Source organism: Puma concolor, chromosome B2, assembly GCF_028749965.1.
Source record: "Puma concolor isolate L17-30 chromosome B2, mPumCon1.1.hap2, whole genome shotgun sequence".
Lineage (NCBI taxonomy): Eukaryota > Metazoa > Chordata > Mammalia > Carnivora > Felidae > Puma > Puma concolor.
In genome coordinates, this window is record NC_141671.1 from 120,790,533 (window position 1) to 120,809,487 (window position 18,955).

General features: G+C 38.0%; 1 protein-coding gene across 3 annotated transcripts in view; it reads left to right on the forward strand.

Annotated features, from left to right (window-relative positions):
• The window catches only part of ENPP3 (ectonucleotide pyrophosphatase/phosphodiesterase 3), a 92,726-nt gene that overhangs the window by 42,009 nt on the left and 31,762 nt on the right, over nt 1–18,955 (forward strand). For all 3 annotated transcript variants that reach the window (XM_086707861.1, XM_086707862.1, XM_086707860.1), the window contains 8 exons: nt 1,997–2,116; nt 2,637–2,746; nt 4,215–4,280; nt 5,016–5,088; nt 12,831–12,939; nt 13,996–14,124; nt 14,850–14,881; nt 17,710–17,837. In XM_086707861.1, the coding sequence (XP_086563987.1) occupies nt 1,997–2,116; nt 2,637–2,746; nt 4,215–4,280; nt 5,016–5,088; nt 12,831–12,939; nt 13,996–14,124; nt 14,850–14,881; nt 17,710–17,837 (767 nt within the window). The remainder of the gene's footprint in view (nt 1–1,996; nt 2,117–2,636; nt 2,747–4,214; nt 4,281–5,015; nt 5,089–12,830; nt 12,940–13,995; nt 14,125–14,849; nt 14,882–17,709; nt 17,838–18,955) is intronic.

Below are 18,955 nucleotides of genomic sequence, written 5' to 3' on the forward strand. Positions count from 1 at the left end.
GTGTTAGATAAGCTTTACTCAGGCATGAGTTATAGTGAACCAACAATATATATTAAATGATAATTTTTAAACAGAAATAGACAAAAACAAGATTATGTATTGATCAGCAGATAAAAGTGTTGTGACTAGAGGCTTGCACCTTATTTTCCCTAGGAGCAATGGTTCAGTATTCACCAATTCAGTGTTTGTAGCAACTTTATAGAACATAATTACCATAGATAACAAGAATTGACTACTAATCATTAGGGAAATGCAAATAAAACCACAATAAGATATCACCTTACACCTATAAGGATGGATAGTATGAAAAAGACAACAAATAACAAGTATGGGCAAGGATGTGGAGAAAAAGGAACCTTCACGCACTGTTGGTGGGAATGTGAATTGGAACCTTCACGCACTGTTGGCGGGGATGTGAATTGGTACAACCACTGTGGCAAGCAATGTGGAGGTTCCTCAAACAATTAAAAATAAAATTCTATAAGATACAGTAATTCCACTATTGGGTATTTACCCAAAGAAAATGAAAAGACATATAAAAACGAGCATTATTTGCAATAGCCAAGATATAGAAGCAACCTAAGTGTCCATTGATAGATGAATGTATAAAGAAGATGAGTTATATATGGCATATTACCATCTGTAAAAATGAATGATATCTTGCAATGTGACAACATGGAGGGACCTAGAGGGTATTATGCTAAGTGAAATAAGTCAGACGGAGAAAGACAAATGCCCTATGATTTCACTTATATGTGGAATCTGAAAGCCAAAACAAATGAACAAACAAGCACAAAACAAAATAACAGAAACAAATCATAAGTACAGAGAACAAACTGGTAGCTGCCAGAGGGTAGGGAGTTGGGGAGAATCCGCAAAATATATGAAAGGTATTAAGAGGTATAAACTTCCAGTTATAAAATAAATAAGTCCCAGGGATGAAGAGTACAGCATAAGGAATATAGTCAATAATTATGTCATAATGTTGTAAGGTGACAGATGGTAACTACACTTACCATGGTGAGCATAGTGTAATGTGTAGAAGTGTCAAATCACTGTGTTGTACACCTGGAACTGCTGTAACACTGTATGTCAACTATACTTCAATAAAAAAAGAATTGACTATATGTGTGCATATATACATAAATATACACACATTATATATAACACATATGTATGTATATATGAATAAGGTGTTATACATAAGTGCTATTAATTTATTGTGTATGTGTATATGTATCCATATAGTGATGTTCTGAAATAAGGACCCTAAAATCTATCTAGAAATAGTTACAAATGCATGGGATATCATGGCATTCAATAAAATGTGTGGAATAATTGAATAAATATGTGTTATTGGATTGAAAAAAATGATTGGATTGATGGATAAGTGGAAGGGAAGATGGAGAGAAATTTGGCAGGCTCCCTTCTAAAGTGCTGGTAACACACTTTAACCCCTTTAGCCAAGATATTTGATACTTAAAAGCTTCTAAGTAGTGCATTTCTTGCTATTATTGCCAGTATAACCAGTGGCTGATCATTATTATAATATAAGAAACTTTAATTAACAGTTATTAATCACATAAGAGTTATATTAATGTCATTAGCACAAGCCATCTGCCTAATATCATTCATTTACTGCTCTAGACCATGGTGGAACCATGCCTATACCTACACTTACACCTACCTATACCTATACCTATACCTATCTACATACATACCTGTACCTATATCTGCACTTACACCTACCTATACCTACCTACATACATACCTGTGCCTATATCTGCACTTACACATACCAATACCTACAGTTGCACCTATACCTGCATATATACATATACACGTATATATATTTGGTATTTAGGTTCGGACCCAGGGGTTTTGTATTGAAAAGTATATGACGTCTTTCTAAGATATGAGTTATAGATCTTATGATATTTTAATTTAAATGTGATTGATATATGATTTTAAATCTTTTTTGAAATTATCATTTTAGGGATTATATCCAGAATCCCATGGCATCATTGATAATAATATGTATGATGTAAACCTCAACAAGAATTTTTCACTTTCATCAAAGGAGAAAAACAATCCAGCTTGGTGGCAAGGGCAACCAGTATGTAGCATCTACGTGTGGCATCGAAATAATCTCCATTTTTCAGTGTGATGGTGGATCACTTTCCTTTCTGCACTTTTACATGATCTTTCTAATTTCTAAGTGTGGGGAGTAATGGGAAGGTGTTTCACCATTTATAATTATAGTTTAAATCATGTAAGTATTCATGATTGTTCACTTAACTTGCCTTCTGTTGAAACTTGGATGTAGTATTCTAAACATAACAAGCTAGAGGTTTCTCAGAAGGGTTTTCTGTTAATTTCCTCCCCCCCCCCTTTCTGTTTTATACTTCTTTAAAAGCAAAAGAGGAACTATACAGTTTTACCAATTTGAAAAAAGAGTGATCTTTCTTACTACCTTACTATGTTCTTGACTTTTGGGGTGGATCCCTATGTAATTAAATTTTGTGAATGTTAATTAATATTGTTTAGTTGCTAAAAAATGGCACCATTTCTACAAGTTCTACCCAAACAGATTATTCTTTTGACTTCCACTTACCTTAAGTTTTCTCTTCTTATAGATCTGGCTGACAGCAACGTACCAAGGTTTAAAAGCTGGTAGCTTCTTTTGGCCTGGATCAGATGTCGCTATCAATGGCTCCTTTCCTTCTATATATATGAGTTATAACAGGTAGTCGTGAAGATATGATTGCTCCTAGGCAGGCATGATTACTAACCTTGGTAGTAATTCTATTTTTCCAGTTGTTTGGGTCAAAAATCTTTTTTTTTAATTTTTTTTATTGTTTATTATTTTTGAGCGAGAGAAACAGAGACAGAGAGACAGAGAGCAAGCAGGGAAGGGGCAGAGAGGAGAGCGAGACACAGAATCTGAAGCAGGCTCCAGGCTCTGAGCATTCAGAACAGAGCCTGATGGGGGGCTTAAACTCACAGACCGCGAGATCATGACCTGAGCGGTAGTCAGCGGCCCAACCGACTGAGACACCCGGGCGCCCCTGGGTCAAAAATCTTGAAGTTATCATTGATTCCTCTCTCTTACATCCCTCACCTGGTCTGTCAGTAAATGCTTGTGACTCTAATTCAAAATGTATGCCGTCTATGAACTTTTGTTATTTCCAGCATTACTGCTGTGGTTGGAGCAACCATCATCTTTTGCCTATATTATTTTGCCTATATTATTGCACTTTCCCCATCTCCCTGCTTCTATTCTTGTCTCCTACCATCTATTCTCTATCTACCAACCAGAATGTTAACTTCAAAAAACAAGTCCAATTACGACGTTCTTTTGCACTAAAAACTTTAATGGCTCCCTGTTTCACTCACAGTAAAAGCCTTCAGGGTCCTATTGGTATGACCCCAACCACCCCACTGTCTCAGACCTTGTCTCCCATTATTCCACCTGGTGCTGACCTCCTGGGTAGGCCTTAACACACCAGAATTGTCTGCTTAGGGCTTTTGTGTGGGCTGTTCCCTCTGCCTGAGATAACTCACTCCATGTATCTGCATAGCCTGCTCCGTCACCCTCTTCAGGCTGTTGCTCGAAAATTACTTTCTCAATATTGTCTTAGCCTGATTAAACTAAGATTTCAAATTCCAACCCATCCCCCACCCTGAATTCTCACCTTACTGTGCTCTGGTGTTTCTTTTATCCCTAGCATTTGTCACCTTGTGATGCACAATAGAATTTATTTATGTATCAGATCTATTGTTTATGGTTTGTCTTCACTAGAATGTCATCTCTAGGAAGGAAAGCATCTTTGGTTTTCCCACTGATAAATATTGTTTAAAATGAACAAATAGGTGCCCGATATACACAAATGTATAAATAAATGAAATAAAAATAAACTGAATGGATAGTAATTAATGGTCTTTATTTCAGTTGGGGGAAAATCGGAAGATGGAAGGATGAGAAAGAAAGAAAACAATATATATTTAATTTACACTGAGACAAACGTATCTCTATATAAGTATTGAAAACAGGAATCCCATTGAGTAATACTGAATCCCCTTCAGTATTCTGATCATGTATGAACATAAAATGGACATCTGAAAATATTAACTGTCTTTCTGAGTAGGAATATAGTAGAGTTATTTTTTTTTTTGAGTAATTTTTGAAAATTATTTTTTTCTCTCCTTTTCAGAAGTATCCCATATGAAGAGAGGGTCTTTACATTGTTGAAATGGCTGGACCTGCCCAAAGCTGAAAGGTATTATTTAGAATCAGAGAAGTGCTGGCACACTGGGATATCTGCGAGTATAAAATGCAATTATTTCTTTACTTTAAATGACCACTTCTGAAAGAAACTTGGCATTTTCTTTTTTAAGAAATTTTCAAGAATTATTCCTGAGAGCAGTTGAGTTTTTGCTCTTGAGAATGTGACTGGTACTATGGGGCAATAGAGATAGAGCCAGTACCAGGAGTAGAGGCAAGTAACACAGAACCTGATGTAGACTGGAGGCAGAATGGCAAAAGGGTCTGAAACTTTATTATGAGGATTGATTCATGGAGCTAGAGGTGCCAGAGCAAGGCCCTGTCAACAGTCCTGAGTCAGAGCATCCTGAAAGAGAGCAACATGTCAACAGTGCCTCAGAAACCAGCCATCTAAAGAAAGAATTCAAATGGCCGAACAAAGAGTGGGTGGAAAGTCAGAGACTGGGAACTATAGAAGGCTGAGGCACACCAAGAGAGGTCTTAGCAGAAAGAATAAGGGAGATTTTCATAAGTGAGTCAGACCAACGCTCATGCCCAGGAAGGTCTTACTTCCTGTTAGGAGTACCTCCCCTCTGGGCCAAGTGGAACGACTGGGCCTGGATGAAGACAAGGAGGCCAGAGAAAAGGAAGGAAACTGCCACCAAGTTCTAAACCTATGCACTTGCCAAATCCAACCCGTAGGTTTATTCCAAGTTGATAATGTCTTTCTCTGCTTCAATTTTACCCCTAGACCTGCTTTTTATACCATCTATGTGGAAGAGCCTGATTCTGCAGGACATAAAAATGGGCCAGTCAGTGCCGGAGTAAGTTGGTTTTATTGAACAAATATAAAATCATCTAGCCCTAACCCACAAAGTAAAATATTCTTTAATTCTCACTGAATACAAATGTATCTGATATGAACATGAAGACATTAAAATAGCGAACAGTCTAAAAGTATCTCTACCTTATTAAAAATTTTAAAAATTACCAAAAAAATTAAAAGTCTAAAAGATATACCTGGTTTATGACTACATCTTGATTCATTTGATAAACATTCATTGAAAACTTAGATGTAGCACTGTTATTTCATACAGTGGAACCATCAAGGCTAGATACTGCATGCCAATTCAACATGTTAATGTAGCTCATTCCAAATTAAGTCACTTGCAAGTCTGTTGTGAACTATCCAGCTGTCTATTCACACACTATGTTCCATTCATAAGATCCTTATAATTGGACTTTATATGCTGGTGCCCCCAGCAGAGTCCTTCCTCTCCTGGGCCTCCATTAAAATTGAAGTAGACTTTTAAATATTAGTTTTGCCATTATCTAAACCGTTATGTTACATTTTTACTACAGAAATAAAGACCTTAAATATTACTTAAAAAAAAAAAGTCATCTCCTTTATTGCTGTTATTATTGTTACACTGAATCCTGTATTGTCCTGGACATAATGTAAAGCTATGAAGGCCTCCATGAGTATGGAGGCATTTTCCTGCTTCATGGAAACTTATTTAACAGTTATCCTCCATTGGAAAACAAAGCATATTTCTTCTGGTACCCTGATTTTGTGGTTTATCAGAAATGCTCTTCTTTTTTCCCATTAAACCAAAATGATTCCTGATACAAGGCCTTGCTCAAGTCCTACCATTTTTAACCCATTAGTTCTCCATATTCCAACACCACTTTGGTGATATTCCAGAATTTAACATTTAATCAGGCTATTTTAAGGGTGAGTGGCATAGTAACTATCTGAAGTACATTCACCACTTCTTTTCTGTTTTAATTCTTATCCACACTTGATATGGTTAATTGTTTTGAGAGGGGACACTATAATCTGTATTTGTCTGACCCATACAGCTGAGTTAATATTAGGCACCATATCTTTTTTTCTAATCAATGCTCTAGTTTAGCTCCCAAATAAATTTTAAGTGTAATGTTGAAAAGTGCCGCAAAGGAAAAGATCAAGGTGCCCTGAGGGGTGATTGAGGAGGCCCTAACTAGTCTGAGGAGAGGCAGGGACTGTGACTGGTTAGAAAGTTCTCTGAATAAGAAAAAGGAAAAAAGTTCACAAACAGCCTGGTTGAGGGAGGAGGTGAGCATGGTAGAGGAATGCACAGAATGAACAAAGGGACAGACAGGCAAAGGGACAAATAGACATGGTAATAATGGTAAGAATGGTAATGGCAGTTAACTCTTCTTGTGTGCTCCTCTGTGCCAAGTATTGTTTGGAACGCTATGAGGATTATCTCCCTCCCATGTCTGGAGCACTGTGACCCAGGGGCAATGGCTAGAAAGAAGCCTAGAGAAGGAGGCAGGCACCAAATCATGCAGATCCTTGTTGGCCATGTAATGTGCAAGGGAAGCACTGAGGCATTTTAATCAAGAAAGCAACATGACCAGATCGGGTTGTATCTAAAGATCAGTTTTACTATGCAAGAGGAATGGGTTAGAGGGAACAGAGGAAGGTGGGGAGAGATGGGTTAGCTTTGCAACATTCCTGAAAAGAGATAATTGCACCTTGAACTAGGGTAGTGGCAACCATCATGGGAGGAGGGAGTTGCATTTGAGATTCATTTGGGAGATAGACCTGGCACGGCTTGGTAGGATTCGGGTGGTGGAGTGGAGGATCAAGGACAGTTGTCAGATTGCTATCGTTAGCTGGCAGGTGTTTCCATTTACATCAATGAGGCGACTAAAGGGGGTCAATTTTGAAGGAGAAGATCTTGTCATGGTTAAGGGGCTTGTGGTGTCCAAATGAAGATGCCCAGAGGGCAATTGAATATGGATTGAAAGCTCCAAGGGGATGAAATCAGGAAGCTTGGCAGCATGTGGATGGTGCATGGAAGTGAAGATGTCCTAAGGAGAGAGTGAAAAGTGAAAATAGAAGGATTAAGACCATGCCTCATTTAAAACTTTAGAAGAGGCAAAATGGATGGAGAACCTGGAAAGCTTTATGGCTTTATTGCTGTTATTATTGTTAGTCATATACTTTAGTTTGGAGTGAATGTGACATAATTTGAAAGCAAAAGGCTACTTTAGTTAGTTTGTTCACTCACTCTTTTTCAAGCTTATTAACTTCTACATTTTTCAGTCATTGATACTCTCTTGCTCTTGCTCTGCTATCCTTTTAAGGTCTACTTTTAATAGTTTCTGGTGGGTGTGATGTTGTGCTAGGCATTCTTAGGGGTTGAAGAAAATGAAGCCATTACCCAGAAACTATGTTGAAAAGGCAAATAAGTAGTGACTTAATGTATAGCAAGGTTTTGTTTTAAGAAACCTTTAAAATTTTGGTAGCTGAAACAGTGTTTAGGGGTGCCTGGCTCAGTCGGTTGAGAATCTGACTCTTGACTTCAGCTCAGGTCATGATCTCATGGTCATGAGGTCAGGCCTTGTGTTGGGATCTGTGCTGGGTGTGGAGCCTGGTTAAGATTCTCTCTATCCCTCACCCTCCACCCCTCTCCAACTTGCATGCTAGCAGTCCTGTGCATGTGTGCTCTCTCTCAAAAAATGAATTAAAATAACAAGTGTTTATTTTTTTCTCACACCTACATTTTTTTTAAAATTTAGGGGTGCCTGAGTGGCTCCGTCCGTTAAGCCTCCGACTTCAGCTCAGGTCATGATCTCACAGTTTATGAGTTGGAGCCTCGCATGGGGCTCTGTGCTGACAGCAAGGAGCCTGGAGCCCACTTCCAGTTCTGTGTCTCTCCCTCTCTCTGCCCCTCCCCTGCTCACACTCTGTCTCTGTCTGTCTGTGTCTCTGTCTGTCTCTGTTTCTGTCTCTGTCTCTCTCTCTCTCAAAAATAAACAAACATTAAAAAAAATTAAAAATGCAAATCCAAGTTGGTTAGCATACAGTGTAGTCTTGGTTTCAGGAGTAGAACACAGTGATTCATCAGTTAGATGCAACACCCAGTGCTCATCCCAACAAGTACCCTCCTTAATGCCCATCACCCACTTGGCCCATCCCCTCACCCAATACCCCTCCAGCAATCCTCAGTTTGTTCTCTGTATTTAATAGTTTCTTATGGTTTGCCTCCCTCTCTGTTTTTGTTATTTTTCCTTCCCTTCCCCTATGTTCATTTGTTGTGTTTCTTAAATTCTACATGAGTGAAATCATATGATATTTGTCTTTCTCTGAGTGGCTTATTTTGCTTAGCATAATACACTCTAGTTCTATCCATGTTGTTGCAAATGGCAAGATTTCATTCTTTTTGATTGCCGAATAGTATTCCATCGTGTATACATACCACATCTTCTTTACCCATTTGTTAGTCAGTAGACATTTGGGCTCTTTCCATAACTTGACTATTGTTGATAATGCTGCTGTAAACATTGGGGTGCATGTGCCCCTTCAAATCAGCATTTTTGTACCCTTTGGATAAATACCTAGTAGTGCAATTGCTGGGTCATAGGGTAGCTCTATTTTTAATTTTTTGAGGAACCTCCAGACTGTTCCCCAGAGTGGCTGCACCAGTTTGCATTCCCACCAACAATGCAAAAGTGTTCCCCCTTTCTCTGCATCCTTGCCAACATCTGTTGTTTCCTGAGCTAAAAACAACAGTGTTAAAATGGGAAGAGTATTGTGGCCTGGTATAGCTGGAGAAGGCTTTATGAATTAGGGATGTAGAAGGTGGTGGAGAGATTTAAAGTCTTGTGAAACCAGGAACTTCTTCTTTTTTTTAAATGTTTATTTATTTTTGAGAGAGAGAGAGAGGGAGACAGAGAGAGAGAGACAGACAGAGTGTGAGCAAGGGAGAGGCAGAGAGAGAGGGAGACACAGAATCCGAAGCAGGATCCAGACTCTGAGCTGTCAGCACAGAACCTGACGTGGGGCTCGAACTCACTAACTGACCTGAGCTCAAGATCTTGACCTGAGCCAAAGTTGGACGCTTAACCAGCTGAGGCACCCCAGAAACTTCTTGATACCAAATTTGTTTCAATGATTCTCTAGTATTGAAGTTGAATTAGGCACAGAATGTCCTTATGGGTCTTGAATAACCTTAAGTAATGTTCTAATACTTTAACAAGTTTCACCTGTTAACTCCTGATTGAAAAACAAGTTATTACATGTTAGATGGAAAGAAAAGTTAGGAAGAAAAATTCAATTTGGAAAGAAAATTGAAATGAACAACAGATTGACTTAATTCTTGATAATGCTCATGTACATGGTAGAATGATTCTACAGCACTGAGGACCTCCACTTTTGAGAAAGTGTCATAGACTTTGGGTCTAAAGTTCTCTCTTGTCTAGTAAAAGAGCGGGATGCAGGATTGAAAGCGAGAGATGGCTAGTGTTCGGGAAAAGACAAGAGCCCAGAATAAGGGTCCTTGCCCTGTATTTATTCAGCTCATAAGTGAATCATACAAAAGTGATGGATGTATACAAAGAGACAAAGAAACTGGTAACATTAACTTGGGGCGTGAGGGAAAAGGGGATTTTTGAAGATATACAGTGTTTGGGGGGTTGGGTCAATATAAAACAAAATCTGGGCGCTGGGCAGTCGGGAGTAAGGTTGGTTACAGGGGACATGAGGCAGCACCTCTGTTTATCTTTGCCAGCCTAGGGGATGAGACAGATAGGGGAAATAACCTCAGGGTTAATAAGGCATCTTTTCTTTTGTTAACCATCTCCTCTCTGGGCTGCTTTGCCTGCAGCACAGGGGTCCAAAGTCCAGTTCGCCAATTTACCTAACCTGGCCCTATCCTCCTGTGAAAGCAGCTTTTCTGCATAGTACTTCGACCCTGAATATCTAATCTTGTTTATTTCATACACCTATGTATTGGGCACCTTTGTGCCATTTCTATTTCAGACCTTTGCCTCTCCCTCTCTATTTTGGGGGCTCTGCACCCCCTCTCTACTTTGGGGTGCCTTTGCACCCCCTATTCTTGGGGTGCCAATCTGGTTTACCCAAACTCGGGTGTGAGCATTTCATGACTTTGTATTTCTTTATGCCTTGTCAACCCATTGGTGTAAACCCGGGGGATTCCTAAGCTTATCCCCCACAAGAAAGCATGTGGAGGTAGAATACACAGGAAGGATGTTGTACCTATTGAAAAGCCCACTATGTTAATGCTGCATAGAGCTTCCTACTAGCAGGATCCTCTGCAGTCTTGAATTTCATTTTACAAAAGGGAATGTTTGGATCCAAAAAGCGACTGTTTATTAAGGGTCTTAGCATTGAACTCATTTTATCAGGATTGATTTTACTGTTTCCACAATATCCACTGTGAAAGTGAAGGATCATGATTCCATGTGAAACAAGCAAGGTTTTCTACCCAGACTTGGTTTACCCCAAAGCTGCAGACATTTCTATTCCTATTTATTATCTTACCACCCCCCAAAATGCTCACTTGCGGTCTGTCACAGGGATTTCTCTTCTTTCCTTTGTCTGGGCTAGAGTAAGGGGCTGGCATCTAGTCATTTTACATTCAGCAATATGTGCCATCTGTGGAGTGGATACTGTGTGAAAAACCCTATGCTTGGAAAGCGTGTGGTGAGTTAGGTTGCCCGGTTCCTTCCCTGCAGGAGCTCACACTCTTCTTGGGAGGCAGACATATGCACAGATGATTTCAAATCTGTGGAGAGTCCAATGGTAACAGATGCCAGGGTGCTGGGAGAGGACAGAGAAGGGGCTATTACTGCAGTTGGGAGGAGTGAGTAGGGTGACTGTGAAAAGGGACATAATTATGCCATGACAATGGGTGGGAACCATAACTCATGCTCGTAAACCAGAGTGCATGGTCACCGTAAGAATGAGAGTCAGGAAAGTTATCTCCGAGTTGATGGATTTTAGCAGTAGATAGAGCTGGTTTGAAGTCAATTCTGTTCTATCCCTTGTTAACTGTAGGACCATAAACATGTTATTTAAAATTTTTAAGCCTCAAGTTTCCTGGTATTTCCAACTGGAAATTCCAGATGGTGGAAGTAGCACCAACCATGCATGTTTGCCATGACAATTTCATGAGATAATGTACTAAAGCTCTTAACAATAATTAGCTTGTAAAATTCCTTCTCAAAAAATAAAAAAAGCGATAATTTTTATAATAGTACTATAAGAGATTACACATTTTCCCCCAATCCATTTGCTATTACAGTTTCCTCTTCACTGAAACAAATAATGAACAGTTAGTCAATTAAGTTATTCATTTAAGGGACACCTGGGTGGCTCAGTCAGTTAATCATCTGACTCTTGATCTCGGTTCAGGTCATGATCTCACAGTTTGTGGGATTGAGCCCCATATCAGGCTCCCTGCTTGGGATTCTTTCTCTCCCCCTCTCTCTGCCCCTTCCCTGCTCATTCTCTCTCCCTCTCTCTCTCTCAAAGTAAATAAACTTAAAAAAAAGTTACACACTTAAAATAGTTTAATGTACTATGCTGATAAGGTGTAGAAAAATTTTAAAACACAAAAAAATATAAGCAATACAATAAAAATGAACTCCAATTCACTATACAGAGACAACCATTGTTAATAGTCCCTTGATATATTTCTTTTTCGTTTTCTGTGCATGTGTGTTTACTAAGGAGTGCTAAATATATTTAAACATGAAAGGATTATGAAATATCTATGGGTACATACAGTTTAGTTTTAATATTTTATGTTTAGCATTGTATTTATGAGCAGTTCCCCATGCCATGGTTTTTTAAAATACATTTTGAAATGTTTGTAAGCATGTGTGGCATATTTATTTTTATATTGAAATTGAAATTTATTGAAATTTTATATTTTAAATTGAAATTAGAAATGAATGAATGAATGAATAATAAATAAATAAATAAATAAATAAATAAATAAAGTGATGAATAGTCCTAGTTGTAAATAGCCATTTGTACTATAAGTGTTTATGAGGACAAATTTCCAGAAATAGAATTGTTAGGTTATAGGGTAGTTCCTTTTTTTAACGCTCTGGTTAGGCATTGTCACATAATATCTCAGCACCCAAATAACCATGTGGACTTCTATAGAAGTGCCTGTGGACTCCCCTCTCCAGCATTGGGTATTATGATGAAAGCCTTTGCAGCTGAATATTTGTTGAGGCAGAACATTTTTCTCAGATACTAATTGGACAGTAGTCTATATTCCTTTGTGGAAACCATGGTTTACTTTTTTTTATTTGTTTATAGAAATTCAGGGAGGGGCGCCTGGGTGGCGCAGTCGGTTAAGCGTCCGACTTCAGCCAGGTCACGATCTCCGGTCCCCGAGTTCGAGCCCCGCGTCAGGCTCTGGGCTGATGGCTCAGAGCCTGGAGCCTGTTTCCCATTCTGTGTCTCCCTCTCTCTCTGCCCCTCCCCCGTTCATGCTCTGTCTCTCTCTGTCCCAAAAATAAATAAACGTTGAAAAAAAAAAATTAAAAAAAAAAGAAAAAAAAAAAAAGAAATTCAGGGAATTGGTATTTGGTAAATGTGGTAGCACAGTGCTGGGCTCTGATGTCCTATTTCAAAATCCAGAAATTTCAGAGAAGGAAATGTGTTCAGTTTTTACTCACTCCCTTGGATAATGATTTCATCAATTAAATTTTAATTTATGAAGACAGTCTTAACTCCATTTTATTTTCCCCTTAGGTAATTCAAGCCTTACAGTTGGTAGATAAGACTTTTGGAATGTTGATGGAAGGCCTAAGACAGCGGAACTTAGACAATTGTGTCAATATAATCCTTTTGGCCGACCATGGTACGCTTTTTTTAAAAATTATATTTTATCATTGATGATATCTTCTCACTTCAAGGAGCATGCAAAAAGCATAGTGATATTTTAAAGTCTATACTTCTAGACCTAAAGGTTCTCGAACAAGCAAAGAATATGTTTTATGGTAGGCTGTGATGAATACGATACTAAAACTAAAATTTCTACTTTAATTATTTTAACATTCATTATGAAAATCCATCCTTATACTTACTTTTTTGTGAAAATGGAGGTCATAGTACTTAACAGAGATATGGTTGGGTTGTTAGTCAACCAAATATTTTTTGAGTGCCTACTCAATGTCAAGTACTTTCCTAGATACGGTGTGTTTGGAGGTATGTAAAGCGGAAATAGGCCTTTTCTAGATGGGGTGATACTTTCTACATTAGTCAAGCTAAGCTCCAAAGGCTTTAAAGGAACCAGTCAAGGAAGAGAGGAGGAAAAGGACCATGTCTACAGAACTCTTGTTTTTATTTTAGGACATCAAGATAATGAGAAACAGAGTAATTTATTTAAAAATTTCTGAAATGTTTTCTTAACACATTGACCTATTGTTTTAAAATTAAAGGGAACCATTTTAATGTGCATTTTGATAAAAGATATTATAAAACATGAAATAAATTTATAAATAAATATGAAAATAAAAATTTAAGGGCAGTCTGAAGAATCTACAAATAGAAGAGGTTTTAACTACCAAATCTTTTTTTTAAGCACATGCTACTTATATAAAGTTAAATAATACATCTAAGATCTAATGAGCTTTCTACAGAGGATTTTCTTCTTTGAAATTAATTGATTTATGTTGAGCAAATGATCTGTTTATAATTCTTGTTTATTCTTCTCTTATCAATGCAACCCTTCTCCTCCACTGCCAGGATTTTTAAGATCTGCCATTTAGGGTGAAATAATAGGTTAAATTAATATAGATTCTCAGTGAAACTTACTTTGAGATCTGCCACATAAAATATCTCTGATTTGACATCATGAAAGACAACTAATTGTTACCATCTATATGCATTCAGTGGATTTTTTTTTTTAATTCAGGAATGGATAAGACTTACTGTGACAAGATGGAATATATGACTAATTATTTTCATCGAATAAACTTCTACATGTATGAAGGGCCTGCCCCTCGTATCAGGGCTCGTAATATACCCCAGGACTTTTACACTTGTAAGTATGAAGACACCCATGTGAAAAAAGGGGTAAAATTGAAAGTGTGTAAACATAACTTCCTGATTCTGAGGATATAGGGATTGCCAGGCTCCTCTTCTGTCTTCTTGGGAAGACCACACAGAAGCAAATAAGAAATCCCCGTCCTTGTTTAAATATCATCAGCCTATAAAGTCTATGGTAATATCAAATATCGTTAGGTAAAAGTATACTCTACTTAACTATATTAATACAATCAAACGTTACTATTAATAAAATATTGATATTTCCACGTAATTATTAGATTATAATTAAAACATCAATTAAACATTAATATTACAAAAATATTAATATATTCTACTTAATCGTTAGGTTAAAATATATTCTACTTATACGTTAAATTCTAAAATAATTCTTTGCTGAAAATAATTTCCTACTTAGGGACACCTGGGTGGCTCAGTCTGTTATGTGTCTGACTCTTGATCTTGGCTCAGGTCATGATCTCAGTTTGTGAGATGGAGCCTGGAGCTTGGGACTTTTCTCTCTCCTCTCTCTGCCTCTTCCTGGCTCATGCTCCCTTTCTCTCTCTCTCTCTCTATCTCTCTCAAAACAAATCAATAAATTTTAAAATAATTTCTTATTAATTTTACCAGGTCATTGTCATTAATAAATGTATGTGTGAAATTCATCTGATATGTTCACATTTGTAATGTGGTTTATTTATTTATTTTTTTCTTTTGAAACAGTTAATTCTGAAGAAATTGTTAGGAACCTCAGTGTAAGTATACAGTGTCCTAATACATATATCTAAGTTAATATAATGTCCTTAAAATCTGGATTTGAGGAAATTTATGTTCCATATTTCTGAGTCCAATCCACTTCAAATTTATTTCTTAAACCCTCCGTTGATAGTATTTTACCTGCAGATCAGCTGCTTTTGTCTTAGGTGTTTTCATTTACAGTCACTACCACTAGAGATTAGTTTGTGACAACAGTGGCCCTGACTCCTGGCTTTTACTGAGTGGGTTGCTGTCCCATTCAAAAGGGCCATGCCAGTCACATGTGTTGTGTGACTTAACATAAGAAAATAGTGAATCATGAACTCTTACACATCTTTTCATAGAGGTCAGAAAAATCATCTCTTTACCCTCTAATTCCAACTTCTTTTGACTGGTTCCCACGTTCCAGGTTGTGAGTAAACTTAGTGGGGCAAATTCGAGATACAGATCTTAAAGCAAACTGGGCTTTTCAAGGTAGAATTCCCTACTCCTAGAGAGACCTGAAATGTTCTTGCATGTAGTTTTAATACTTCTGTATTTAAGGTATATTCACAAGCATATTATCTATTATATGGAATTCATGAGTTTATCATTGCTTGGGGTGGAGCTAGGTTAATTTAAGTATATAGGTCGTGTGCAATTATAGAAGAAAACTGTTAGGATGAACTGGGAATGATTGAAGGTAAGAAAACACCGCATGAAGAATGTTACTGTCACCTAGGACCCACTGCAAGTCTGATGCAGAAATGACCATTAGAGCAGCAATTCTTTAGAGTGTTAATCACTTCTTTTTTCTCTTATACTTTGATATTTTGGTCTTGAGTAAACATGGTGGACAATGTCTCCCTCTGCTGGCGAAGGGCATACAGGCAGTGTGTTCATGCTGATTGAATGGGTACTTCAGAATTTTCAACAGATGGACTCTCTAAAACCACATATTGTTGTCCTTTTCCCCATCACCTCACGAGCCATATAGCAGAAGCCCTGTTGCTGAGGAAGGGAAAATCTCTAATAATCCTGTAGTGGAGGAGGATTGGATACCACGGGCTTTGGAAACCATTAATGGTATCGCAAATAAAGACTGGGCCTAGAGTTATAGAACCCGAAGAAATGGACCATCATTTCCTGAATAGTCCATTATTCCCAGGAAATTTTCATGTGGGGGTACAGTATTCCCAGTAGGCCTGTTGAGCTTATATTGGACAAACGTAATCAAACATGAACAGATGACTCTTTAAGTTCAACAACATTCTGGTTGCATGACAGACAATGGCATCCTTGTTCTTAGATAAAATGACCACAGTCTTCCCAACTCTAAGGTCTTCATCCTAAATTCTCAAATGCAAAGTATAACCCCGTCCTGCTTCGGAAATTGGCAGTGTGCCTCCACTTTCCTCTGGATTTACTCTGGCTACACACCAGCTAGGAAAGTGTGACTTGTCAGATGATCTGTGGTCCTCAAGGGCATATTCTAGTTCTTTGTATCTTTGACGAAGCTTCATAACCAACTGCTGCCATCATGTACTTGCCTGGATGTTACAAAAATATTGACTTCAACAGGAAGTAATGATAAATTAAAAAGAAAAAGAAGCCCGGTAGAGATACCAAAATAAGCAAAGAAAAACTGGCCAAAATATCTGTGCAATAAATAATTTCTCTTCCCCTTTTCATTCTGTTACTCGCCTTGCTCTATTGTCCATACTTCCTTTTAAATTGTTTTTTTTTTTTCGGGGCGCCTGGGTGGCGCAGTCGGTTGAGCGTCCGACTTCAGCCAGGTCACGATCTCGCGGTCCGTGAGTTCGAGCCCCGCGTCAGGCTCTGGGCTGATGGCTCAGAGCCTGGAGCCTGTTTCCGATTCTGTGTCTCCCTCTCTCTCTGCCCCTCCCCCGTTCATGCTCTGTCTCTCTCTGTCCGAAAAATAAATAAATGTTGAAAAAAAAAATAAATAAATTGTTTTTTTTTCAATTTCATAGTATCTTTCTTCTTATATAAATTGAGCCCAAAACAGCAGTGACACAGACTTAAAATATTTGTGTGATTATCAAGGCTTAAAATAAATAAGAAAATGAGAAAGTAGAAAAAAATTATTTTCCCATATGCTTACCTGTATTTTTTTCCTCTTGTTTCTCAAAAAAAGTTCACGAGGGAGAAAAAATTCCTTTGTAGTTCTGTTTCTCATTTCCTCACTTCTTTTTTTAGATGACTGAGTTGCATCTTTACACAGTTTTAAAATATGCCGTCTAGTTACAGCAGTAATTATGAAAGACACAAAATTTCACTCCAGTTTGTGAGAAATCCATGAATTGTTCACAAATAAGGAGCCTGTACTAGGTTTTGACTTGACTTGAGAATTAAGCAAATGTAGGTTATTTCAAGGGTAAATTGAATCGACTGTAAAAGGATTTTGGTGCAATTAAATTGGTTTTTAAAATTTTTACTGATATCTGCTAATGTGTTATATAATATGCATACATAATTTAAATTCAAAAATTGTAATTGCCACTTGAAATCCAGACATATCTATTGTCTGTCAAAAAAGGAGGGGAGGGTTATGGTGGCTAAAGATATAAAAACCTAAAACATCAGACACCAAATCATAATTTAAATCATATATTTTAATTGCAATTTAAGTATTGTTGCAACAATAAAAGCAACCTAAATGGGGAATTTGGCCACACTGAGAATAGGGTTAATAGCCTTATTTTATTAGCCATGTTTAAATCTTCTTACTTTTTAAAGAGCGCTTAATTGTCTTAGCAAATGAAATTGTTAAATTAGCCTGCATATTTTATAACTTACACAAACAAATAATCTACCTATTATTTAGTGCCGAAAACCTGATCAGCATTTCAAACCCTATTTGACTCCTGATTTGCCAAAACGACTACACTTTGCCAAAAATGTCAGAATTGACAAAGTTCATCTTTTGGTGGACCGACAGTGGCTGGCTGTGAGGTTTGTGCATCTATTTACTTGTTTCATAATACTTTTAACGACCGTCTTTCATTATAAATTGCCTTCATTTTACCGGTCTATTATGATCATGCAACTTTTCCTGAGCATTGGTATTTCCTTGACTTTTTTCAATATGTATTTTTTTAAGTTTATTTCTTTCTTTTTTTTTTCAAACGTTTATTTATTTCTGGGACAGAGAGAGACAGAGCATGAACGGGGGAGGGGCAGAGAGAGAGGGAGACACAGAATCAATCGGAAACAGGCTCCAGGCTCTGAGCCATCAGCCCAGAGCCTGACGCGGGGCTCGAACTCAGGGACCGCGAGATCGTGACCTGGCTGAAGTCGGACGCTTAACCGACTGCGCCACCCAGGCGCCCCTTAAGTTTATTTCTCTTGAGAGAGAGAGTGAGTGTTCGGTGCACTTGAGCAGGGGAGGGGCAGAGAGAAAGGGAGAGAGAGAATCCCAAGCAGGCTTCACACTGCCAGCGCAGAGCCCAACCTGGGGCTTGCTTGATCTTACGAACAGCGAGACCATGCCCTCAGCTGAAATCAAGACTCAGATGCTCAACCAACTGAGCCATCCAGGTGCCTCAATCCTTGACTTTCTATATGCTACCTAGCATTTCTGCATTTGAAATATTAGGGGCCAATCTTAGCATCGTAATCCTCACAATATAGATGCACAGAAGGAAGAAGGTTAGCACTGTTTATTGGCCATTCCAGAAACCACAAGTACCAGCACATTCTTAACCCCCAGTTAGATCTTTTTTCAGGTAGTTGACAGGATGTAAAGATGACATCAGTTGTCTTCCAGGTTGGCAGTAAGTAATTGATTAGATAGGTCATTGAAATCTTTGTCATCTTTATGGTTTTTAGGAAAGAGCACATTTGTGGCTAAGCTAACCAATTAGGTGAACATTTTTTTTTCTAGTTCTAATTCATGTTGATTGTTGAGCATCTGCAAGTTACAATTGCATTTAGGGAAGATAAAAACCATTCTGGATCGCTTCATCCCAAGATAACCAATGAATTCGTTGGTTTCACAAAATTTTATTGATGCTTGTTACTGTGTATGCCAGGCTTTGTTCCAGGCATTTGGGATACAGACAGGATACCTG